The 27,281-nt window shown below is 37.7% G+C and overlaps 1 protein-coding gene and 1 pseudogene across 1 annotated transcript in view; both read left to right on the top strand.

The window, feature by feature from the left end:
* Nucleotides 1-20,991, top strand: part of Abcb1 (ATP-binding cassette, sub-family B (MDR/TAP), member 1) — a 64,547-nt gene extending 43,556 nt beyond the window's left edge. Inside the window, exons 18-28 of the mRNA XM_013026081.1 lie at nucleotides 670-777; nucleotides 1,123-1,200; nucleotides 5,003-5,086; nucleotides 7,600-7,803; nucleotides 8,857-8,957; nucleotides 11,232-11,372; nucleotides 14,192-14,348; nucleotides 14,657-14,854; nucleotides 16,485-16,691; nucleotides 19,355-19,501; nucleotides 20,149-20,991. Of these exons, the coding sequence (XP_012881535.1) occupies nucleotides 670-777; nucleotides 1,123-1,200; nucleotides 5,003-5,086; nucleotides 7,600-7,803; nucleotides 8,857-8,957; nucleotides 11,232-11,372; nucleotides 14,192-14,348; nucleotides 14,657-14,854; nucleotides 16,485-16,691; nucleotides 19,355-19,501; nucleotides 20,149-20,355 (1,632 nt within the window). The 3' untranslated portion in view covers nucleotides 20,356-20,991. The remainder of the gene's footprint in view (nucleotides 1-669; nucleotides 778-1,122; nucleotides 1,201-5,002; nucleotides 5,087-7,599; nucleotides 7,804-8,856; nucleotides 8,958-11,231; nucleotides 11,373-14,191; nucleotides 14,349-14,656; nucleotides 14,855-16,484; nucleotides 16,692-19,354; nucleotides 19,502-20,148) is intronic.
* LOC105992898 lies at nucleotides 3,773-4,671 on the top strand (annotated as a pseudogene).
* Nucleotides 20,992-27,281: the final 6,290 nt, after the last annotated feature.

Consider the following 27,281-nt stretch of genomic DNA (forward strand, 5'->3'; position numbering starts at 1 on the left):
AGCTCTTTTCTTTCTGAAAGGCAGAGTGAATGAATACATCTCCCTGGTCAGTAAGAGTGCCTTGCCAGATATTTCAGGACAGTTTGAAATGTCCACATAGTAATACAATGTGCTGTCTTGCAATGTAGTTTCTGAACAAGGGAAGAGGACAATGTTTGTTTGCATTTTTTATCCAGACACAAGGATAGTGCTCTTTATTCCACGAAGGAACCTAAGTATAAAAGTCTTTGGATCAAGCTAGGCACTGATGGGTCATGCCTGTAATCCTAGCTACTCAGGAAGCTGAGATCTGAGGTTCATGGTTCAAAACCAGCCTGTGAAGGAAAGTCCATGAGACTCTTATCTTCAACCAACCAACAGAAAACCAGGAGTGGCACTGTGGTTCAAAAGTGGTAGAACACTTACTTTGAGCTGAAGAGCTCAAAGGTTTCAAGCCCCATGACCAACAAAAAAAATGTCTTTGGATCAATTTGGAAATGACACATCTCTTGGTCTCCCAGGAAGCAGAATGCAGGTACCTTTGAGGTCACCAGTATTCCCAAAGCCAACCCTGTTTTCCAGTGGAGCGCAGCTCTGTCAATCCCAGAATTAGGCTAGATAGGAACTAGCTCAGACCAGGGAAATTTCTTCAGTGACTGAATTAACAACCCTTTAAATATTTTCTCAAAGGTTTTCGCAAGAGATGATGATCCTGAAACAAAACGGAACAATAGTAACCTGTTTTCACTTTTATTTCTCATCCTTGGAATTATATCATTTATTACATTTTTCCTTCAGGTAAATAACTACATTATTCCTTTGTTTTAGTGGGAGTGGGATTTACAAACATTTCTATAATCTTCCTTTTAGTAGAATTGCTCGTATCACGTGACTGTTAACAGTTACATTTTTCTAAGTTATCTGACTTCTTTCCTTATCAGGTCTAAAAGCATGTTGTGCTGTCCTGATCACCATTGTAGTCCTGCACCTTCTGTGAGCACATGCTCACAGAAATGCAGCCAACCCAACCCCAGCAATCAAGCTTTGTGACTTTGTCTTAGTAATGACATTAAACCCAGTCATTTTGTATAATTGGTGTCTTTCTCACTCAACTCTGGTGTGGCATGTTCTTGTTCCTTACAGGGCTACACATTTGGTAAAGCTGGAGAAATCCTCACCAGACGGCTACGGTACATGGTTTTCAGATCCATGCTGAGACAGGTAGGGCTGTGGCGGTGGATCCCTGGGGTGTGTAGCACTCCACATGTGGGCCTTGTGAACTCAAGCAATAGGAGCTTGGCCTTGTTTCTCATACTCAACTCACACATTGTTGGTGATCCCTCAGTCTATCTCAGAGATGCGGCTGAACCTGCCCCTCATCATGATGAAGCTTTGTGGTTTGTTGACTCCATTGGACACAAAGAACTGGAATGCTTTGAAACAAATGGAGCTGATTATCCTCTAATCTTTTGTTTTAGATATCTTAGACAGTGCATGTGGAAGTAATCTTCAGTATCTGTCATGTTTCTCTTCTCTTTCTTTTTCTTTTCCCTTCATACCCAGGATATTCTGTCTGTCCTCTGTATTCATCCCACTAAGCTATATTCATTCCCATGGCCCATTCCTCATTACCCATTTCTTTCCTGGGCTTTACTGATATGCTAATTTATTCTGCAATGTTAATTGTTCATGATGACTTAAAATAGTAATTCTCACTTTGAGCATGTTCAAGACAATGACATCAAAAGGGACATGTAAAATGTAACCCAATGCAGGCCAATTTAAAGTGTGGAACTTTTAACAAACATGAAATTGTTCCATGTGAACCTACAAAGATTCATTTTTAAGTCAGTATTCATTTGAATAAAATACTGCTACCAGCTGCTGTAGACATGCCAGAGAAACTTGAACCCTTAACTTGAAAGAATCTAATGTCCTGGGATTTCAACTGGGCATTCACCTCTTCAAGTTGTCTATGGTCCCACAATCTTTTTCCACTATCCCCATCTCCATGTGAAAAAAAAAGACCTATTTTGGGATTACCAGATAATGATGGGTAGAGACAGGGCTGAATCTGATGAGTGACAGAGCAGTTTTTTGTTTTTGTTTTTTTTTTGGGTCCGGTCGTGGGGACTCAACTCTGGGCCTGGGTGCTGTCCCTCAGCTCTTCAGCTTAAGGCTAGCGCTCTACCACTTGAGCCACAGCTCCACTTCCGGCTTTTTTTCTTTTTTGCTTATGTGGTGCTGAGGAATCGAACCCAGAGCCTCATGCATGCAAGGCAAGTGCTCTACCACTGAGCCTCCTTCCCAGCCCCCAGTTTGTTTGTTTTTTTTTAAATGGGATTATTTGTCCTTGTACTCTCAAGTCAAACTGATATTTCACTTATGAGTGATCCTTGAGTCCTGGGCCAAATGTGCCTTCATTCTACCAGCCTCTTGGCTAATTCCCAGTCCATTATACTCTCACAGCTGAGTAGAAAGTATAATATCCTCATCATAAATTATTCTATGAGGCAGCATATAATAAGCCTTCTGTTTACAAGATATAATGCCAAATATTGCAAATATTTCAAATCTGATTGGTTCCAGCCTTCAAAGAAGTTATACTCCAGCAAGGAAAAACACGCCTACGTACCTATGAATAATACAAAGCAAATTATACCATTTTTCTTAAATGTTTTTGAAAAAATTATTTACTGTTACTTTAATGTAAATGGACATTCCAAGTATCTTTTTTCAGGGCTATAGTTACTTGTGACAGACATCAATTCACAATTAAAATTCACCATACATATTTCTTTATTTAAAAAATACATGATTTTACAATAGATATCTCTTTTCTTGGCATCAGGATTTCAGCTCAGAGGCCTTGAACTCACTCACTTACTTGTTCATGGTTGGAACCCTACCACTTGAACCATGCTCCCAGTTTAGCTTTTTGGTAGTTAATTGAAGGTACAGTCTTGCTAACTTTCCTGCATTGTTTGCTGTGAACCTCAATCTTCCAGGTTTTGGCCTGCTGAGTAGCTAGGATCACAAGTCTTAAGCCACCAGTACCCAGATATTAAAAAAATTCAATATTCGTGCTTCAGATGATTTCTTTTTAATCTAATTCTACTTTCTGCTCTGAACTACAGTTATTTAACTATAGTTAAATGACTACAGTTATTGTTCAAATTTCTATTTGGATATCTAATAAATGTTTTATACTTTAGTATTTCCTACATTTCAGCTTTCTACTCTTCTTTTCTTTCCAGGAACTCTTTGCCCATATCAGTAGGTGACAGACAGCATCAACGAATCCTTCAGGCTAAAATCCTTGAAGGCTTCTCTCTGTGTTTAAGACTGTAAGAGCCTCCATGCTATTCACATTTCCTCCATCTTTATCCTCATCCGTGTGTTTTCCTTCTCAATAGCCAGAATGCTTCTTCCAACATGAACATCACTCTAACTAAAAACCTGCTGAGATAAAATGCATTACACTAGCCACATGTCTGATGGTAAATTCTAGAATCTTTTTAAATATATAAAGGTCATATATAAAGTACCTCAGACACCATCAGATATCAACTCCTGGAATGTTACATTTGCCCTATACCTACTCTCCTCTCCACCCAGTGAATCTCTGTGTATGGTGTGGGAAGAAAGGACAAGGGGTACCACATGAGGACAACTCCATTAAAAAGCAAGTTTTAAATAAAGGCCTCAGGCACAGTTTTACCACTGTCGCAGATGCTTAAGGCTTCAAAGCTGGGCTCCCTTTCCAGCCACCGAAGAGCCACTGTGGCCCATCATGGAGGTCAGAGGGGCTTGCTTGAGAGCACAGGGAGGATGGGAAAACAAGGATAGAATTACCAGCACTGGCTGAAGATATGTAGCCCACAGATTCTGAGAAGGAAGTTTATAATCAGGTGAATGTAGTATTAAAAGTTGCAAAAGCAATTGGAAGACTTAGAATCATACAGAGGAGCCGGCTATGGAATACAAGAGGAATCCAGAATCAAGGAGGCTAGAAATTTCAGGAGAAGGCATGAGGTGTGGACAATCCCCTAGTAGCAAGTTTAAGGAATGTTATGTCATTTTCCAGAAGTTAGAAGTTGCTTTATGAGGTCTTCTGGAAGACTTGACAAGTAACCGTATTCTCCAACCCAGCATCTAGAGCCAGTGCAGCTTTCTGCTAAACAGTTTGCCAACATGTTTCATTTCACACTCCAGTTTGATGAACTCAAGATGACAAATCCTGACATACAGAATCATTTCAGCTTCTGTAGAACAATGAACCATATGCAGATTAAAAACATTCACACAGAAGGAGAAAATAAATAAATAATAGACTGAGTAATCAAATGTTTTATGCTGAAACAGCTCCAATGCAGAAAACTTTAAGTGGTGCTACAAAAGTATGTTTATCAGGGAATAAAAATATGAAAATGGATAATACCAAATTGGTTAAGACCTATGGCTAGTGTATGCAGAGTCATGCTGGAAATCTAGAATACAAAAACAAATGTACAAATGAAGGGATGATGTCATTCTTCTTGAAGGCAATAGTGGGTGTCATGATACTCTGAGACCCTGTATATTTAGTGGGGAGCATTTGCCAAAACTTGCAAAATTCATATGAACAATTGTATCACAGTTCTTAAGGACCAAGTTCTTAATAGCATAGAACTGCTTTCAGGTAGACATTAAAATATTGGTCATTCTGACCCTGCTCTATTCTTTGTGTTTATTACCACTGGGGATAATAGTGTATTTTTGTTTACTTGTGGTCTTGCTAGCACCCAGACTTTATGATTTAAGAAAGCTTGCTTCTGTTGACTCTTGTATTCTCAAAAAAAAATTGACAAGTGAAATTTCTTTTTTATGTCATTGTTAAATCTCTTTCTTATTTTTGATTGCTATATCCTGAGTGCTACATGCACAGGATACAAGTAACAAAACTGACCCTGTCACTTTCCTCCACAAGTAAGAATCTAGTAATTAGATCTTTTAAGAGAAAAAAATCCCTTCTGTTCCACAGGATGTAAGCTGGTTTGATAACCCAAAAAATACCACTGGAGCTTTGACCACCAGGCTTGCCAATGATGCTGCACAAGTAAAAGGGGTAGGTACCTCCTTGCTGTTGGGGTTTGTCTTCATTCTATTAAAAACCTTAATATGGTGAGACTCACTTTCTCATCACAGGTGTTAGTTTTCATCATCCCCATCCTCATCTTTTTGAAAATGTAAATACATATCCAACCACTAGATATATCATATACCTTATAAAGTTTATATCAACCGTTAACTACTTATGCATTGTATGCCATATAGTGTTAAGATAATGTACAACATTTTTCTGTTATTGTTATATTATTCATACTATAAGGTACATGCAAAAGAATTGTTACTTGGAAAAGTGTTCTCAGTATATTCTCAGGACCAGTCTATTATAGTGATAAATGTCAGTAGGAAATTGCAATTGCTGATAATAAAATTAAATATGTTATTTCTACCAGAATGTTTAGGGGCATTATAGTTTAGGAGGAACAATCAGAAGATATTTTTAAAGAACAGGCTGAAAGAATTAGGAAAGCATATTAAAAATTAAAGTGTATGTAGCAGGAATAACTTTGGATTCAAAACATCTGGCTTTGATTCTTGGCTGAAGTGACTTTCTTTTACTACCACAACTTAATGGTGATTTATAATACGATGTGGTATTTGAACAAAACAAAAAATCACTCTCTACTGTGTCCTTCATCTTGCATCTTAACAGTATTTACCTTTCAACCTTCCTTTTAGGCAGTATTATACTGATGATTTCTCTGTGTAATAGATGAAGCTTTTAGGAGGATAAATTAGATGATGAATACAGAAGTAGAGAGAGTTGCTAAATTTTAATATAGATTTTTAAGAATTACTGTCTCTTAAGAATTACAAATCTCTTTGCACTAACAAGTTAACCAAACCCAAGATTTCCATCCATTTGTAAAGCACAATGTCTGTTGCGTGAGGTAACTGTAAACTCTATAGATAAGACACGGGTCTTGTCTTGATGGAGTCTATCTTGTAGATCAGATTTCAAACTGTGCTGTTTGAACAATGGAACTCAGATATGGACCTAGAAGCGTTGTAATGGTCAAAGAGAATGAACCCAGTGACATGGTGATATAAGAAATGGGGCTTAAGGTAGGAAAGGTGTCATCCCAATGGGGTCTAGAAGGAGTGTTGTGACCAGAAAAGTAGCAAGTGCAAAGTCTCTGAGGCTGAAACATTCATTGCTCAAATAACAGGGAGGGTAGGACAATTGGATGAGGGCCAGAGGAAGAAGTGCCATAATGGTGTGGTCAGCATTGTACGTGGAATAAGATGAGAAACCATTGTGGAATTCAATGTAGGATCTGAATCATTTAATAGATCAGTATAGCTATTGTGTAGGCAAGGTGAAGGATACAAGAACAGGAAGAGAGAGTCTATTACAATAACCCAACAGAGGAATGATAGTGTGGCTATGCTACAGGTGGTGATGAAATGTAAACCTACAGATTTTGCTCATTGGATTAAATAATTGAGTAATGGAAGGGAAATAGAATTTAAGGATGATTTTGAATGCTTCACTAGCACAACTGAGAAACTATGATTCACTTTTAATGAAATTAGAAACCCACTGGAGAAGTAGGCTTGGGAGAACTGAGAGTTTTATGTGCGAATGAATGTTTGTAATGCCCACATTAGATGCCCTGGGGAGATGTGTACAAAGTTGGGTGGTTTCATGCCCAGAGCTTAGGATGAGATTGATGCTTGGAATTTTTTTTCATTTGTGAGGGGGGAATATATATATTAAGGATCAAAACAGAAGCTTCACGCTTGTTAAGAAAGGACCCTACCACTTGATATACTTGCAGCTTACATGGTGGGCTTTCAAATCTATGGATTTGTTTCAAAATCAACTCAAGTTTAATGAAACACCATAAAAATTTCAAATAATCCTGGATATATTGGAATATTTTAATAGCAAAATTCAGCTTTAAGTTTTAAGTAGAGACATACATAATGTTAATAATTTCTATCAGTCCAGGTTTAATGAAATAATTATTCTTTTACTTTACTAATTGGCTTAGCATGTTTTGTGCTTACCTTTAGTGAATAAACATTTTCTTGGTGTTAGAATAGCAGAACACAGAGAAACTGAATTCTGTATTGATCTTCTTGCAGTATTCAGAAGGCATAAATATTTGCATTTTAACAACCAAAAAAACATCTTAAAAGTAAAATTTTAAGCGTAAGTGCAGAAATAGTGGGACAAGAGGTGAACTAATTCAGCAGTGATACTCAGTCTAGAAACTGTTGGAAATGAATGATACAACTTGAGGGTGACGGAGTTGGAAGGAAAAAAAACAGAGAAAATAAGGGAGGAGGTGACACTGCAAAAAGAAATGTGCTCAATACCCAATTAATGTAACTGTAACCTCTCTGTACATCACCTTTATAATAAAATTTTAAGTAAAATTTTACTTTTATCTCATATCTGAAATGATTTTTTTCATGTTATTTAATTTTCATAATCCTTAAGAATTCATGGGCATGTTTTTTAAAGATAATATAAAAATATAATTAATTTGTTTTGTTTTTCAGGCTACAGGTTCCAGACTTGCTGTAATTACTCAGAATATCGCAAATCTTGGAACAGGAATCATTATATCCTTAATCTATGGCTGGCAATTGACACTTTTGCTCCTGGCAATTGTGCCCATCATTGCGATCGCAGGAGTTGTTGAAATGAAAATGTTGTCTGGACATGCACTAAAAGATAAGAAAGAGCTAGAAGGCTCTGGGAAGGTGAATGAAACTAAATATAACTGCTTATATAAGCTGAGAAAAATATTTTTTACTATTGTGTTTTGTTACAAAATACACTGCAAAAATAAAAAATAAAAGCCAGGCACTGGTGGCTTATACCTGTAATCCTAGCTACTCAGGAGGCTGAAACCTGAGGATTATGGTCAAAAGCCAACCTGGGCAGAAAAATTTGTGAAACTCTTATCTCCAGTAAGCTACTCAAAAAAAGCTGGAAGTGTCGCTGTGGCTCAAGTGGTAGAGCATTAGCCTTGAGCACGAAGAGGCGCAGAAACATTGTTCTGAGGTCAAGCCCCAGGTTGAGGGAAAAATAAAGAAAAAAGAAAAAAAAGAAAGAGAGAAAGAAAGAGAAAGAAACATTGTTAGGAATGCTTAACTGGCTAGGATGTTAATTACTCATTGATTCCCAATGTAAATGTATATTCAACAACTTTATAAAATACTATTAATATATATTAAGGCAAATACATATAAAATTGGACCCTTATATTGTTAAAGATGTGTGCTTAGGGGAAAAATTACACAGTCCAGTATGTATGTATGTATGCATATATGTATTTATGTAAATCGGTATGTAACTTGATTATCTACCTTTTCAACCTTTCCAATGATTATTGGCAATTATAAAGATCAAATGTAAATATCACATTTTCAAAAATATGTAAAATGACAATAAACAAAATATGACCAGCATAGTAGAAAGAGCACTGCATAAGATATAAAAATACTGAGTTTCCAGCTTAATTTTGAGAATTTGTATAGCTATGTGACTTTAGGAACGTGCCTTCCCTGACTTCATTGAAAGAAAGGATGGTTAAATTAGTTTATCTTTCTTCCAGATTTAAAAATTTATTTTGATAATTTACTTAATACACTTTTTTACAGAGAAGATGCTCACAGTAAATAGTTAATGGTTAATCAATGACATATAATCATAACTTAATTTTATCAATCTGTTTAATAGACTAATAGACTTTACATCAGTTGCCTCTGTTTGCACTTTGGCCTCTTCATAATGCATAATGTCTGTTGCAGATTGCCACTGAAGCAATAGAAAACTTCCGAACTGTGGTTTCTTTGACTCGGGAGCAGAAGTTTGAACAGATGTATTCCCAGGGTTTGCAGGTACCATACAGGTAAGAACTCCTGAAGAGTGACTGATGAGTATGAGAAATGCTTCAGTTGCCATCTTTGTGTTCAGAAGGATAATTTGCAATGAGAACCATTGTAATTACCCTGCAGAGAAATGAGGAACCTGAAACAAAGGCAGGAGCATCTCAGAGGTAGAATCTCAGATACCAGATCTGACACAAATCTCTCTATAATAGATCTAATGTTGTTTGGATAACTGTGGGTGAGAACTCTAATTGTGGCTGAGAACTGTCTGTGGAACATGAAAGTATGAGTATTGTGGCACACTGAAGAGTAACGCTGCCTAAACCTGTGTTGTCCCTGGGATAACACATGTAGCAAAGGCTGGAAACAATGATGGGGACATGAGCAAGCCCAACCTTTCTGATTCCGTTTCTTATCTAATAAGAAACATGGACCTTATCAATAGGCTTTTAGATGCTTTTTGTATTGACCTTAGAGCCATTTGGGGGACAATAGTATTCTTTGAAATATTTGAAATCATTTGATCATGCTTTTGTAGACTTATAGGCACATTCTAGTTGCCACAGATGAGGGAAACCACACAACCTATGTTTTTTTGTCTCTCCCCAACTTTGCTTAATATAATTTTTCCCAAGTCTTTCCATTTCCTTACAAGTGGTATAATATTGTTCTTTCTGATGAATAGAATTACACTGTATATATATATAGAACGTTTTCTGGATCGATTCATCCAATGAGGGATATCTGAGTTGATTCCTTATCTTGGCTATGGTAAACAGTGCTGCAATAGACATAGTTGTGCTAGTAGCTTTAGTGTGGTATTGTTTGTGTTCTATTAGATAAATGCCCAGGGATTTTTGTTTTTTTTATTCTTTTATTTACTTATTTTTTGTCGATCATGGGGCTTGAACTCTGGGCCTGGGTGCTGTCCATTAGCTCTTCAGCTCAAAGCTAGAGCTCTATCACTTGAGCTATAGTGCCACTACTTCTGATTTTCTGAGTGGTTTATTGGAAATGAGAGTCTCACAGACTTTCCTGCCTGGGCTGACTTTGAACTGCAATGCTCAGATCTCAGCCTCCTGAGAAGCTAGGATGATAGGCATGAGCCACCGGTGCCTGGCTCTTTTTCTTTTATGTTTATGCTTTTAAGGAGCCTCCATACTGTTTTCCATAGTGGTTGCACTGAGGCTAAAGGAGGATATGCATAGGAGTGATTGACAAAGGCTCACTATGTGCATATAGTCATATAAAATATTTTATGAAATGAACTCCAAGAAAAAGAAACAAGAAACATTTTTTAGTTGCTGTTATTGCTGTTTTTGTTTTCTTTTCCTTTTGTCTTATTTGTTTATTTGAAAGGGTAAGAGGTGGGGTCACAGAAAAGGCGGAACAAAGGGTGAGCAAATACAATAATGGTACTCACTAGATGCTATGTGGAAAATGAATTGCACATCTTGCCAGTGGGGATGGGAGGGAAAAACTGGAAGAGAGCAAGGGAAGGCCAGACATGTTTCAAAAAGAATTGTACGCATTGCCTGATAAATGTGAGTCCAACCCTTCTGTATTTCAACTCTACAATAACAGTAAAAATAGAAATAAATTTAAAAATACCAATATATAGGAAAAATAATAGACAAACTTATACATTAAAGCAGGAATAGGAAGCCCAGAGATCTTCTGGCTCCCCAGTCTGCCCTCTCACAACTCAATATATCTGAGTTCCATTTCATAATGCCTAGGGCTATGAACCTGTATTCATACTTCTTAACTCCTCAAGATATTTAAGTACTACTTCTTTTTCCACAACTTATTATTCAAAGAGTACATCTGCTGTGTAAATAATGATGCAGCAGAACTCTGAGATCCCCAAGGCCAGGGACATTGTGGCCCTGTGCCACCCACAGGGTATCTTATGCTATGACTGTTGGGTGAATGTGTGTGGAATGAATGTTTATTTATAGAGGACACATGTCTGTATTCAATAGTTGGATAAAAGGAAGGGAAGTCATTTAACCCCTAAACTACTCTTTACAAGTTTCACAGGCTTAGATTATCTTTAAACGAGCTTGTTAAAGTATAGTTAATCCTGTGTTAAAGAATGAAGACATCAAGGTTCAAAGATTAGGGAGCTCCCTAAATTTACACTACTGGGAAATAAAAGGAGATCTAACTTATTTCTTTCCACCCTAAGTCTATTTTTGTCAGTTACTTTCTGTTCCCCTTTACTAACCTATTGAACTATATTTTAAGGAATAAATGAAAAGGGAGTAAGTTTTCAAATGTCCTTTTTCCAGAAATGCTTTGAAGAAAGCACACATCTTTGGAATCACGTTCTCCTTCACTCAGGCAATGATGTACTTTTCCTATGCTGCCTGTTTCCGGTTTGGCGCCTACTTGGTGGCCCGTGAGCTGATGGTATTTGAAGATGTTCTATTGTAAGTACTGGGTTAATGCTTACAAGTAAAAGTAAAGAAGGAATCCACATGCTTTGTGTCTTGATTGAAATTCCTATGATCCTGGTGAATGAGAGACCGACATTTTGCCTCCAAGGCTTTGTATGTCATCCTTGAGACCCTGAGTTTCATTAGTAAACTCTCTTTTTCCCAGTGCTGACTCACTATCTGACCTCTCCCAATGTGTGGCTGGGAGGGATGCATTAATCCAGAGGTCTGCATAACTCTGAGCAAGTGGTCTGATGACCTCATGTAAAGGCTTTCCCATAGGCAGTAAAGGTATAGAGGTGGTGTGCTAACTTCTACTACTTCTGGGAGATGCCAGGATAATGTATTTCTTGATTAAAAAAAGAAAATCACTTGCAAGATAACAGGTGGAAAAGTTAAAAAATGACAAATGAAAACCAGATTCTATGAATATGAAATCTTACTATGAATATAGAAAATGGTACCTCAGTTGGGAAAGACAAACCTGAAATAAATTATTCTATAAAAGTAACCAAATCTATAGTTTGGTAGTAAAAAGTGTATGCAAATTTTTGCAGTTTCTCTTTTGATGACAGGTGAAATTCTGCCCTTTCATGTCAGAAGCTAAAAGTGGTAATGCAATTTTACAGTCAAATTAGAATCATAAATCTGACAAGATAATATGTTCAATACATACCATACTATATGCTATAGTGCATGCTAAATTGTAATATTTCTATCTTACCTATGCACAGACTTCTTTATATTTCAGTTGAGGGTATCTGTGCAGACAATTTAGTGTCTATTTCTATAACTGTCTGACAAATGTTATACGGTGCTATTTGCAAAGATGATTCAAAGAATAAAGTCATGTACCATTGATTTGGGACTTGCTTGGATAATTATTTGATATATTCCTTTATTGCAAACCTTTCAGTCTATGAAATTTGCTTACACTTGTGCCTTAAATTTGCAAAACAATTTTCAAAGTGAGTAAAAACAAGTGGAGTGGGCTGTCTGAAAAGCAGTTCTTTTGAAAAGGATCCTTCGTTTTAAATGGGTATGACTTACTTAGAGCTATTTTGTAAAATGAAAACAATTGTTATGTTGTACAGAACTGGGAGAAAAAGAAGTGGCAAATTCTGAATATTCTGGAAAGATTCTCAAATATGATGTTCCAGGCTCACTGCTTAAAAAGATGCTTTGGTAACTGTGCCCTGGAGTGTAATAAAGCATGCATTCAGAGAAACATAAGTTGTTTTTTTATAATGTTCTAATATTCTACGGGCTGTTATATATTTAAAAAAAACAACAGGTTTTTTTTTTCAGTGGAAAAAAACTTTTTAAGACTGGGCACCAATGGCTCATACTGTAATCCCATCTACTCATCAGGCTGAAATCTGAGGATCGCTGTTTAAAGCCAACCTGGGCAGAAAAGTCTGTGAGGCTCTTATCTCCAGTTAACCATCTGAAAGCCACAAGTGATTCTGTGGTTCAAAGTGATAGAGTCCTACCCTTGAACACATGAAGTTCAAGGATAGAGCCCAGGCCCTGTGTTGAAGCCCCATGACTGACAAAAAGAAAGAAAAAGAAAAGTTTTAGGGTTGGGATATATCTCAGTAGCAAAGTGCTTGCCTAGCAAGTGCAATATCCTGGGTTTGATACCCAATACCAGAAAAGAAAAATATAGTTTAAACAAAATTTTAACAATTGATAATCAAATATGCTGCTCCCTACTGCTGAACACAGAAATCAATTTTGGGAAAGTGTCCAGGCAAAAACACTGAAAGTTTTAAGACCTCTCAAAGCTCTGTTGCCATGATTCTCATGCTATAGATCAAGAATGCAGGTCTACTGTGGGAGCTGCATCATAAATAGGTCCATGAGGAACACCTTGTTGCATGGTTCATACATTTTCCTTTTTTCACTTTCTTCACTTTTTCTCTCCTTTCCTCTTTTTCGTCTTCCCTCCTCCCTTCCTTTCTTCATCTAAAAAATATATTTTTTTAAGTCAGGACTTCACTGTTTAGCCCAGACAGACTCAGAACTGATACTCTTACTGCTTCATCCTCCCAAATGCTGAGATTATAGGTGTGTACCCTCATGCTAGGCTTGTCTCCTTAGGTTTTCTAAGAATCTGATAGCATTCTACCAGCACCGACTATATTTGATGACAATTCCACAGTAATGCTGTGTAACAACCAAACAGTTACTAAAGTTCAGTACCATACACGAATACCTAGGCTCCACTCTCCTGATTTGGGAAGGACCTAGTGGATAAGAGCTAGGATCACTGTATGTCTACAGTGAGCCACAACTAGCTAATAAAAGAGAGTGGGGGGAAAACACAAAGCCTACTCTGACTCATAGACATGCAACTGTCAACAGTAATGTCCACCACATCCTGTAGGACATACCAAGACACAGCCCAACAAAGATGCAACAGGCAGGATATCAGAATGCCCTTCTTGAACAGAAGTGCTAAAAGGTCATGTAAGAAGGTAAGGGTATTAACAGAGGTGGAAAAAAAATCAACACTTTGCAATCACAGTTTCAAACTGAAATGGAAATTTACAAGCAAAGTGCTAATTTCCAGTGAAAGAGGTAGTATTGACCAAGATGCATTAAACTTATAAACTGATTTATTGAATACTAACCCCTTTGTACAACTACATAAAGAAAATAAAAAATATCCTTGAAAATGTGTTTTGTGTAACTTTTCTAATTACTTAAGGCAATGCTGTTTGGCTGTAAACAATACCAGCTTGCTACCATTGCTGTCTTTAGGGTGTGAGAAAATGAAATAGAGTTGTTGTTTTTTTTTAATTTTCCAGGGTCTTTTCAGCTATTGTCTTTGGCGCCATGGCAGTTGGACAGGTCAGTTCACTTGCTCCTGACTATGCCAAAGCCAAAGTGTCAGCATCTCATGTCATCATGCTCATTGAAAAAGTCCCTGAGATTGACAGCTACAGCACAGATGGACTAAAGCCGGTGAGTGTGGTGCTTTGAGAATATGATCTATTCCTAACTCCTGAATAATAGCATTTGAATAGGAAATTTAATAAAAGTTCCATTTTATATATGCTAACAATTATATAGGATCTAGATCACATTGTTATTTTACTAAATGTTGACAATATTATTAATATCCAGTACTCTGACATAACACAGATAAAAAATACTGCCCACGTAGAAATCTTATTAATCAAGCTCTTACCTAAATGCCTCACAATAAAAGTTGTCCATCCTAATTTGCATTTTCAGCACTGCAGCGAATTGAGTCTCTTTTCTCGTTTTAGAAGGTGTTGGAAGGAAATGTGACCTTTAATGAAGTGATGTTCAACTATCCCACCCGGCCAGACATCCCAGTGCTTCAGGGACTGAGTCTGCAGGTAAAGAAGGGCCAGACGTTGGCTCTGGTGGGCAGCAGCGGCTGTGGGAAGAGCACGGTGGTGCAGCTCCTGGAGCGCTTCTATGACCCATTGGCCGGCACAGTGGTGAGCACGCTTTCTTATTCAGTTCCTTTCAGGGTTTTCATCATCTACGAGCCTGGATGTGCTTCAGTCTCCTTATCCAAACCATAACTTCCAAGACTCTTAGCTCTCGTCCCTGTTAGGTAAACTCATGGAAGCTCAGGTTTGGTGTTCAGGCTGGACCAGCTGCAGCAGCCAATTTCTCCAGCCACCTCCTCAACACTGCCTCTCTGCCCTCCTCTGTAACTACACTTTACACCACTCATCTCCCTTGTTGTGGTTAGATTTCAGTGGGTTCCTGAATTAAAACCAGTCTGATAGAATCTAGATTCTGAAACTTTGTTTTAAGTCCACAGCAACTCCTAGCACATGGAACGTTTAGTCGGCTCTTACTGACATCGCTGAACCTAGTAGTTGCCCGGAGTGAGGGCAACCATAAGCAATGCTGGTGAAGTACTGAATGTAGGGTATACTGCTGGTCTGTTTGTGCATGGGTGAGGAGATCCAATAATGTTTTCCTCTTTCATGTAAAGAAGAAATTCAGTAAAGCTTACTAGCATTATTCTGATGTCCTGTGATTTTATTAGATATTTACTGTACTGCCAGAGGTTTAAGCCTGGAATAATGATCTATTTAAAACTCCCTCTTAAATTATTTATTTTAAAAAGGTCTACTGCCTAGCTACATCTTTATATTGCTCTTATGCTGCTTCTTTCCACATTCTATTTTCTGCCTTCACTTACTAAAAATTAGAAAGCCAAAGATGTTCAGAATAGTTTCCATGAGAACTGGCTTGGTACAAGAGGTCATGACTCTTTTTTCCATCCCTGTACAACTTGACATGTAGAAGTGATGTTCCTACAGCAAAGATCTACCTGCCCCTGGTCAGCAGTCTTTCCTAAGCCTAAGCTAGGGATGGGATATATACAGTACATGTGACATGGGATTCAGCACATGCTATGTCCTTCAAAGATCATGAACACCTCTCTCTAGAATGAAAGCAGATGATTACACTGGCAGTGTTGAATCATTTATGACTTTTCCTCAGCAACACTATAATAAGCCACCTCCCATCTTCTAGGGTGATCTAGAAAGCCTGGCAGTGGGGGGAGGGCAGCCTATCCTCCTCTATTCCTATGCCTAAGTAGTAAGGTGCCAAGTATCCTTTCGTACACTTGTCTGTCCATCTTCTGTAGTCCTAGGCACATCCATGGTATATAACATGAAGTATTTACAGCATCTAGGGATTAGTACTTGAATATCTTCAGGAAAAAGAGGCCTATTATTCCTACTAGTGCATGTATCAGAAACCTGGGTGATGATGCAATGTATATTTATAGCTCAAATGATAGAGCGTTTTCCTAGCAAGCATGTAACCTTGATTTCAAGTCCCAGGAGCACCAACAAAACAAAACAAAACAAAAGTTGCAGCTATATAAAGCAGAGTTTAAAATGTAAGAAATGTGTTGGGACCTTTTCTTGATTGTATACTTACGGCATTATTGGACTAACTTTGACAATCTAAGGTAAAACAAATGAAATGTCCTCAATCTCACAATAACTTGACAATTTTGCAGTATTAAATTATGATATTAATTTTACTAAGTCAAAAGTGTGCTAGCCCTAAAGTTGATCTCTGATATCTTATTTGTAGCTTCTGGATGGCAAGGAAATAAAGCAACTGAACGTGCAGTGGCTCCGAGCACACCTGGGCATTGTGTCGCAGGAGCCCATCCTGTTTGACTGCAGCATTGCTGAGAACATCGCCTATGGAGACAACAGCCGGATTGTGTCCCAGGATGAGATCATAAGGGCGGCCAAGGAGGCCAACATACACCAGTTCATTGACTCGCTGCCTGATGTATGTCATTCTGGCCTTGAATATCCTCTTTAGCAACCTTATCAATCTATCCTTTGATATTTTTTTTTATATTCTGGGCTTCAAACAGAATAGATAAGCACCATATAAGCACAGTATAATAAAGCTACCATAAAAGGCTAATTTGCCAATGGTAAAAGAAATTAGCATACTGAACACCCCCTCCCAAGTCAGCAAGCATTTGGGATACCTTCATACACCTGTAATCTCAGCCACTCAGGAAGAAGAGATTAGGAAGATCATGGGTTGAGGCCAGTTAGGGAAAATAATATTACTGAGGCTTTTGTCTCAGCAAACAGAATCTTATTGTGGTACATAACTATAGTCATTGGCTTTCCCCATAACCAAAAGTGTGAGTTCCTACTCAGAAAAAACAACTAAAGTCATAAACATTGGAGGTTTGAGTTAAGAAGTTGGGCACTAGCAATTATAAGTGTGAGGGAGGGAGGCCCTGCAGGTAGCATTTAAGTCTCCACCTGTAGGCCTGATGCTTTCAGTCCTGCCAGTGAGGCTTGCATGACTTTCCTCCCTATTGCTGTCCTCTCTTCTCTTCCTTCTGCTACTTTACAGCTCTTCTCCAAACTTCAAGCCTCTCTGTGGAATACAGCAAGGTCAGACAGCTGGACCAGGCCAGAAAGCCATCTCTATTTTAATGGGACTGTGCCATTGAGACAATTATGGTATTGCATAATTTTTAATCATTGTAACCTTTGTGAATCTCAAACCCTATTCTGAAGGGTTGTCAAAATCTTATCTGGGCTGTTTGTTTGCATCTCCTCTCAGTTTCTCTAAAAATATAAATTACTCTTGAACCTGTCAGTCTCTCTTAAGAAAGGTTTTAAGACTGAAGCTCAGTAGCCTAAAACTAACACGGAAGCAAGTTGCCTCATGGTGACTCTTTCCAAAGTTTTTCTTTTCCTAAGTCTCTTCTGCAGATAACAGTTATCCCCAAAACAGGCCCAGGGAGGAGCCTATGCCCCACCTTCCCTTCTCCAACAATCTAGTTCAACCTGACATAAATAACTCTGCTTTGAACATTGAAAGTAGAAAATTCTTTCCCCTATGGCTTTGAGAGGTCAGTGATTCTCAAACTTGGATAACCTGGAAGCTTGTTAGAAATGTCCCACTAGTCCCGTTACATAAGAAACTTGGATGTTCAAATCAAGATGTCTGAAGCTTAAAAGTCCCGGTTATACCAATGTAGGCTGCACAGCAGAAACAGAGAAATCAACTATTATCTAGCTCTTTAAGGTAAAATAAATCTGTCTAGGGCAAGGAGCCTGTCTTTCTGGATTTGTGATTAACCTCTGTCACTCACATTTCTTCTGCATTCATTTAGTTTCTTTTCCCTCTTAATGGGCTAGATGACACTGTAAGTTGTATTGTCTGGCTAAGAATTGTTTTTTACCTGAGTACACAATGCCAAGATGGACTTACTGTGCAGAGGCTGGATTCCTGTCCCTCTTGCTCCAAGATATTGCCCTCACCTACTGCAGCACCCAGTGCTGTTTTCACGTCAACCTGGAGACTTTGCACCTACCAGAACCACATACTCATCTGCCATTTGAGGCAGCCACAGTGCAGGGGGAGCCAGGCTCACGTATCTGCGTATCTGCCAATCCTCACCAGGGGTCCCCTCATGCCATCTATAAAGGGGAGAATTTATTCTGAGCAGTTGCCAGATATAGCAAAAAAAAGAAAAGTAAAAGAATATAGGCAGGTCCTATGTCAAACAGGAATTAACAGTCAAACATAAATAGAAGGATCAGAGCCTAAGTTTGTCATTTCAACTTGGCAAAGGCCTAAAAAGAGTTTTCTAATTATACAGGCTGCTCCCTCCTATTCCCACTGTCTGGTCCCACCCTCAAACTCTTATCTGTATTCTTCTTGAGTAGAGACTATGGTTTATAGTAGGAACCTATGTGGGAGAATATAAAAAGAAGCTTAAAAATGAAACAAAGCAAACATTTATAAGGAACTTCAGTTTTCAGTCACTTACAGATCTGGAATTTGTTAGCATCCATTTAAATTAGATATGTGTTAGAAAGAGTTTCATAAAACAAAGACAGCAAAAGCTAACATCCAAAGAGTTTCCTTTCATCCTCGCTTTAAAAATGCAGAGGGTGCTTACTCCTAGTTATAATAAAACAAGTTTCAGTTATCATGGATAGCTATTCAGATCCAATACCTTTTCCTGATCAGTCCTTGTTTTAAATGGATAATGCCACCATGGGATAGAAGATACTAGCATTGCAACAATATTCTTACTGATAAACATTTGGGCTATTTATAGTAAGACATAAAATTATTTTATTTTATTTTTAATGGTTTTTTATTGTAAAAATGCTGTACAGAGGGGTTACAGTTACATGAGCAAGGTAATGAGTACATTTCCTATTGAGCATTGTTACCTCCTCCTTTGTTTTCCCTCTACCATCCCTTACATAAAATTATTTTAAAGTTCTGGTGTCACTTTGCCAAAAGAAAGATTAAATGAAGCATTTTCACATTTTTCTTTAATTCTCCTTGAATCCACTATTAGCTTCTGAACCTAAAATTTTCTAATCATTCTTATTTTCCTTGAGCAAATTGTATGTCTGAACTTTATTATGTTTTGTCTCATAAAAACACAATCCTGTTTGTAGAAATACAACACCAGAGTTGGAGATAAAGGAACTCAGCTGTCTGGTGGTCAGAAACAGCGCATTGCCATAGCTCGTGCCCTGGTTAGACAGCCTCATATTTTGCTTTTGGATGAAGCTACATCAGCTCTAGATACAGAAAGTGAAAAGGTAAGGCTTTAAATGGTGTTCTTAATACTTGGATCCATTGTTCTTAAAAGCTGTAACATTATGCTTTCCTCTGTCACTGGAGAGACAAAATTTAGTTAGGGGAGTTGACACTGGCTTATGTCAGCATTCAGTGATATATATGCACATTCTGTAGCTTTTATTTAGGAAAGCAAAGATGATACAAGGCAAATTGGTGGTAGAGTACCTGATTTTCAAAGAAACCATGTGGAAAGGGGGATGTTCAGACAAGGGCAAAGTCTGTACATAAGAGCAATGTTGACCATGCTCTTGTGTTTAAGCAAATGTTATTCATTCAGCTGTCTGAAAGACAGACGATGATAGTGAGATGTTTCACACCTTTGCTCAGATTTCCTGAATGAGCTGAGGAGTTGGGTTACTCAGTTACATCACAAGGCACTTTGTGGGATGTTTTTAAGGGAATGACACTACTGTGTCTTTAATAATGCATCTCAGAAGTGAGGCAAATCACGGTTGAGCTTTTCTCTGGCAGACAGATCACCTGGTTCCTGAAGTCTGTTAGGTTTCACTGAGACCATAGTAAAGAGGACAGTGAGGAAACTTGCTACTGTGGAAGATGTCAAGGAAGAGCACTTTTATGAGAATTAATTTGTGTGATCATGGGACAGGTTGTGCAGGAAGCCCTGGACAAAGCCAGAGAAGGCCGCACGTGCATTGTGATCGCTCACCGCCTGTCCACCATCCAGAACGCAGACCTAATTGTGGTGATCCAGAATGGCAAAGTCAAGGAGTATGGCACCCACCAACAGCTGCTGGCACAGAAAGGCATCTATTTTTCCATGGTCAGTGTCCAGGCTGGAGTGAAGCGCCAGTGAGCTGTCACCATGCAAGATTAAATATTTTTTTTAATATTGATGTTTATTATGACATTTAATCAAAGGTTAAAAAACAAGCACTTATTGGATTAGGTAGTTAATCCATTTAGCATTTCCTGCCAAATTGAGGATTTCATCAAGTTTAGAATCTTCAGAGACTCTATAATTTCAGGAAAATAAATATAGACATCATTAAATTGGGTGAATAATGGTTTAAATCGCATTATCCAAATTCACAAATTAATTCACAATAGAGTTTTTGATAAAGTGTATGATTTTGTTTATACTGTCTCATTTGTACTATAACTGTCTTGGTAAGGTGAAAGTGTAGATGTAAAATAAAAATATAGATATGGCAAAAATATTGAAATGTTTGTTAAACTACAAAAAATAAAATTGTACTTTCCTAAGATTAGAGTTATGTGTATGAATGTATATATCCTTCTAATTAGAATATGGTAAATAATTTAGGCTTAAAATTTTTTTCTGAAGGAGAGTTTATTGAGGCTCACAGTTCCGAGTTATGCCATCTAGTAAACAATTTGGGCATGGTGGTGTACTTCTGTAATCCCTCCCTTGTTAGGTAGGAAGAATCAAGGTCTAAGACTGGCCTCAGACAAAAAAAATACTGCCGTATCTGAAACAAATAGCTAAAGTAAAAGGGCTGAGGTCTGATTCAAGGAGTATTTGCCGTGCAGGTAAAAGACCCTTAATTTAAACCTTAGTACTGCTGAAATATGAATATATATGTTATTTAAGTATATATTTCTTAGAAACCCATTCATTTTTGAGGCAATAGCTACACACTTATATTTTGTTTGTTTATCTACTTTAATATTGTGGTTTGAACACAAGAGCTTGTCTATGGCCATACCACCCTGAACATGCCCAATCTCATCTAAGCACAAGGTCTTATGCTGGTTAAGCAGTACTGTACTGTTAAGCTGTGCTTCCGATTAAGCTGTGCTTCCAGCCCGTTTTTGAACTAGTTTGGGGGGGATCATGCACGTGCGCACACTTGCACTTGCAGCAGTCCTGGGACTTGAACTCAAGGCCTGAGTGTTTTCCCTGAGCTGCTTTTTGCTGAAGGTTAGTGTCCTACCACTTGAGCCACAGCTCAATTTCTGATTTTCTTGTGTAGTTTATTGGAGATGAGTCCCACAGACTTTCCTGCTCCAGCTGGCTCTGAGCTACAATCTTCAGATATCAGCTTCCTGAGTAGCTAGAATTATAGATGTAAGCTACTGGTGCCTGGCTTTCCACTGATTATTTTAAGACTGCCTATCACTCTTCTGCCCCTGGTCCTCATAAGTAGCTGCAATTAGAAGCACGAGGCTCGACACCCAGCCAAACAGAAACATTCAGGCTTTCATCTTTTCATGTTGACTCTTACAGACTTTTTGTCTCTTTGTCTTCATCCTGCTGATTTTTAAACTTCTGTATTACCCTAGCCTCCAAATCTACCACATAGATAATAGGGGATTTGGGCATCTGAAGTGATGTACCATTTTTTATTTAATTTTTTATTTCTTGTCAGTCATGGGGGCTGAACTCTGGGCCTGGGCACTGTCTCTCAGCTCTTCAGCTCAAGGCTAGTGCCCTACCACTTGAGCCACAGCACCACTTCCAGTTTTTTTCTGCTTATGTGGTACTGAGGAATAGAACCCAGGGCCTCATGCATGCGAGGCAAGCACTCTACCACTGAGCCACCTTTCCAGCCCTGTTATTATTTAGTACACATTATTCAAATGTACCTCTCATGTTTTGTATTTATTTTTACAAAGTCATTGTGATAGATGTTAATATTTTATACTTAAAAACATAAATTCTCTTTATTGACAATGATTCACTGTTTCCAGAAATCAGTCTTTCTCAAAGTTGATCTTCCTGATCTATTAAAATGCCTCATGAATTTAAATAAATCACGATGCAAGCCTTATGAAATCAAAATGTCACAAAACTGAACTCTGACTATGAACGTTTAAAACTTAGTCCCAAAGCAGTGTAAAAAAGTTTGAAAATTACAAGCTCTGGGCCACAGACATGTGCTCTCATCTTGCTACTATGCATTGAACACAAGTCTGTATTGACAGACAAATTAGTTATAGGACACTAAACTGGGGTGTTCAACTAGAACCAACATGGACATAGCTTACAGAAGTGATACCCCAGATACATCTTCTGAAGAAAGTCAATTACCACAAAAGTCAGATTATAAAAGTGGTAGAGTTAACTGATCTGAAAGATGCATAAATCTGAACATAGAGTTGCCAGAAAACTGATGAAACAAGAAATTATGATCCCTCCAGAATAACCCAGTAGCTCTAGTAAATAGAGTGTGGTTGAAAAGCATGATTAAAAAAAAAACAACTCAAGGGCTGGAAAGGTGGCTCAGTGGTAGAGTGTTTGCCTTGCATGCATGAGGCCTTGGGATCCTTTCCTCAGCACCACATAAACAGAAAAATCCAGAAGTGGTTCTGTGGCTCAAGTGGTAGAGCGCTAGCCTTGAGCTGAAGAGCTGAGGGACAGTGCCCAGGCCCAGAGTTCAGGCCCCATGACCGACACACACACACACACACACAAACCTCAAGAGAATGATTACATAGGAACAGATTCAAAGTAACACAGACACTGCCAAGAAATTAGGAAAGCAATTTATAATACAAATGAAAAATTTAGAAATAATACTCTGAAAAATAACAACAAAAGCTTAGCTATGAAGTACTCATTAAGTAAAATTAAAAATATACCTGAGAACGTAAGCCACTGACCAAAGTAAATGCTAGAATATCTAAATAGGTCCTTTGACATATCACAGTCAGACATTTAAAAAAGAGGAAAACAATGACACACCACTAAATGAATAAATTTACTTTTGAAGTACCTGAAGGTGATGGATAAGGCAAAAAGTATAGTAACTTTCTTCAATAAAATGATACGTGATGTATCTGGGTTTAGCAAACATATGGACATTTATGTCTTGGCTGCCCATAAGAGCCCATGTAGACATAACCATAAAAGATGTTCACCAAAGCAAAGTTAAACTGCCAAAAATTTGCCAAGACAAATAGAGAGCTCTAATTAATCTGCAAGAGAACAGCATAAAGTCAAACTTAAGGATATTCCCATTAGCCTAACAGCAAGAGTAACTACTATATAATCCAGGAGGGAGTGAGGTTATATTCTAAGATCTAAAAGAAAATAACTACCAATGAAGACCAATATACCCACATCTATCCTCATAAGAGCTAAAGTCCTTCCAAGAAAAGCCAAAGCTGAGGGAGTTGAAACTTCACAAAAAAATGAAAGTTCTGTCCTGAATCAAAAGAAAGAAACTTCTAACATGAAAATACATAAAGAGCCATCTATGGAGGGATACTCTTAAAATCGAAAAAACAAAAACAAAAAAACCAAAAAGACAAAAAAAACCAACAAACAAACTGGAACAATGTAAGAGGAAGACAAAAGGAGCAGATACACAAGAGAAAAATAGGTAACACACTTTATTAGTACATTAAGACACCAAAATGAAACAAAGATGTACAACAAAAAAGCACAAAAGAAAATAAGGGATTATGCAGAAGAAGTTAATAAGATGACAGGACAAAAAGACAGCTACTACAACCACTATGGAGAACAGCATGTAGGGTTACCATATGACCCAGCTGTATGACTTCAGGTTCTATATCCAAAGGAAATAAAAGTCACCAAACAAAAGGATACCTGCATACCCATACTTATCAAAAACACTAATCACAATGGCTAAGATATGGAATTAGATTAACTGCCCATCAACAAATGAATGGATAAATTAATTTATAGATACACACAATATGAAGTATTTTCATCTGCAAAGGATAATGAAATTCTGTAATCTGTAGAAAAATTGTACTTTGCTAAGCAAAAGGAAGCAGACACAGAAAGATGCATATCATGTACCTCTATGTAGCCCTTGCTGGGCTCAAACTTGTGTTTCTTCTACATCATCTCCCAAGGAAATGCTGGTTGAGATTATAGGTATGCACCATCATTCCTGTCTCCAGCCTCAGTTTTTTCTTTTTTCTTTTTCTTTTCCTTTAGTCACTTGTTTTTTTGTTAAACACATATTCTTGGTATTATAGTCTGATTACAAAAGAATGAACAAAACTGCATCATACCTTGAGATGCTCAAAAATAAACACAAACCAGGACACCAATAATTTATAACACCTTAAGTACTCTCGTCATGTAGCCACATAAATGTGACATTTAAATGCCAAAGGGAGCTTCCTTGGGCACAATAGAGGGGGAAGAAGGACATCCCAAATAAATACTGACTTTGGGAAGAGCTCTGTCCTAAGCACGGAGTACAGCATGAGCAATGTTTCAGTCATGAAACATGGAACACTTTGGGGCTACATTTGGATAGATAATAATGGAAGTGTGGATAGCATGAGAGAAGAATGAAACAGGTAACAGAAGCCATTGTGGTGTAACATGAAAAGGAATTAAACTGTACCAGTTAGGCAGTTGGGTGTCACTAACAGATTTCATGCTCAGAATTGCCTTTCTAGCAGTTAGAAAGGGAACTTGGCTGGCAATATGGAAGTTATATCAGAGGAGATTTGAGATCAGAAGCAATGGTTTTGTCTTCTTAATTCTCAGGCCTCTTGTTAATTGTTAGTGGCTATACACACAGCCAAACCTTGGAACCAATGCAGTTTTTCCTCTATACACAGGCATTGAGGGAATATAGAAGTGCAGGAAATCATCAGTGATTTTTCCTCAATAACCAAAAGTAGTGTAGCAGAAAAGATATGAGACAAAGTAAAAACTAAAAAAAAAAAAAAAGCAATAGTAACTATAAACACCTAAACTGACTGGCTGACACGTTCTGTTGATTTGGGTTTTGTTTTTGTTTTTGTTGCCCTTGGGCATTGTGCTTGCCAGACAGAAAAGCTACTTTGTGAGCCTATCCATCAGCCCATTTTTATTTTGTTGATTATTTTCAAGATGGGGTCCCTATGTATTGACCAGTGTAAACTGTGATCCTACTCTTTGTACTTCTTAGTGCTGCTGATGCATTCCACTGCATCCAACCAAAGATTGATAAGTCTCTTGAACTTATTTGGGAGGGTTAGAGGACCTAGGCTAGCCTTGAACCATGGTCTCCTTATCTATGTACCAACTGTCTGACTTTTATACTTCTATGTGTTTTATTTTAGATTGCAACACTCTTTTTACTCAACAAATAGCCTTGCCCAGTTTTTTTTGACTTGATTTATTATAATAAAAGGTCATTCATGAACTTTGAAATGCCATAAACTGGGACACATTGTAAACTGTATACCTATAGTCCTTAAATACTAGTTACAATGTTTTTTTTTTGCATGGTTCCACAGTTTACCTTTTATTTATTTTGCGTTTTGAGAATAGAAATCTATATTCATCAAGGGAAAAGTTTATTTAAATGTGTTTGATGAAAATGAGGGCTAAACAAAGAGTATGTAGTCATTCTTATCAAGAACCTCAAGTACAATTTAACAAAAAGCCAAGTGTTTATGTCAATTCTGATTATTTTATGATCAAGAAAACTCAGGATTTATAACTAAGGGAAAAATTTTTGAACAGTTAGCATAACAAAATCCAACTATCGCGAAGAAAATAAATTTCAGAATCTACATGTAATAACAAGTAATAATCAAAATACCTCCAAATATATTAGAGAATATGACTGTCAAGAAAGCAAGATCCTTTAAATATGTTAGAAACAATACCAAGAAAGAAAAACCATTGGAGTCCTTACTTTGGGGTTCATTTCGCGTAACATCAACTTATCTGACCTTTTCTGCTTGACTCAGACATATACTAGTTATTGCAAAGAAGGGAAACCATGAGACCTATGTTTCTTTGGGCCTGGCTTACTTCACTTAATATAATTTTTTCCAAGTCTTTCCATTTCCTAACAAATGGGGCAATGTCATTCTTTCTGATGGAGGCATAGAATTCCATTGTGTATATATACCACATTTTCTTGATCCATTCATCTACTGAGGGGCATCTGGGTTGGTTCCATATCTTAGCTATGGTAAATAATGCTGCAATAAACATAGTCATGCTGGTAGCTTTAGTGTGGTCTTGTTTGTAAACATTTGGGTAAATGCCCAAAAGTGGGATTGCTGGGTCATAGGGGAGCTCTGTGTGGAGTCTTTTGAGGAACCTCCAGACTGCTTTCCAAAGTGGTTGAACAAGTTTACATTCCCACCAACAATGCAGTAAGGTTCCCTTCTGTCCACATCCCTTCCAGCATCTGTTGTTGTTAGAGTTCTTGATTTTAGCCATTCTAACTGGAGTGAGGTGGTATCTCAATGTTGTTTTGATTTGCAATTCTTTTTTGGCATTTCTTCATGTGTCTATTGGCCATCCTTCTTTCCTCTTCAGAGAAGTTTCTCTTTAAGTCTTTAGCCCACTTATTTATTGGGCAGTTGTTTCTTTGAAGATTTGTTGTTGGGGGATTTAATTTTTTGAATTCCAGGTATATTTTAGATATGAGACCCTTGTCTGTTGTATGGCTGGTAAAGATCTTCTCCCAATCTGCGGGCTTTCTATTGATCTTGCTAGCTATGTCCTTTGCCAAGCAGAAGCTCTGCAGTTTCATGTAATTCCATTTGTCCAACCTTTTTTTGATTTGTTGTGTTTCTGGGTCTCTTTTACAAAAATTTCAGCCTGTGCCAAGGAGCCCTATGGTTTCTCGTATTCTGTCCTGTAATGTTTTCAGGGTGTTTGCTTTGACTCCGAGGTCTTTGATCCATTTGGAGTTAATTCTGGTACAGGGTGATATATAAGGATCTAGCTTTAGTTTTCTACAAGTGATTAACCAATTTTTCCAGCACCATTTCCTGAAGAGGCTGTGTTTCCAACATATTTATAAGATGATTTATTTGTTG

The sequence above is a fragment of the Dipodomys ordii genome, unplaced genomic scaffold (assembly GCF_000151885.1).
Source record: "Dipodomys ordii isolate 6190 unplaced genomic scaffold, Dord_2.0 Scaffold90, whole genome shotgun sequence".
NCBI classification, from domain to species: Eukaryota; Metazoa; Chordata; class Mammalia; order Rodentia; family Heteromyidae; genus Dipodomys; species Dipodomys ordii.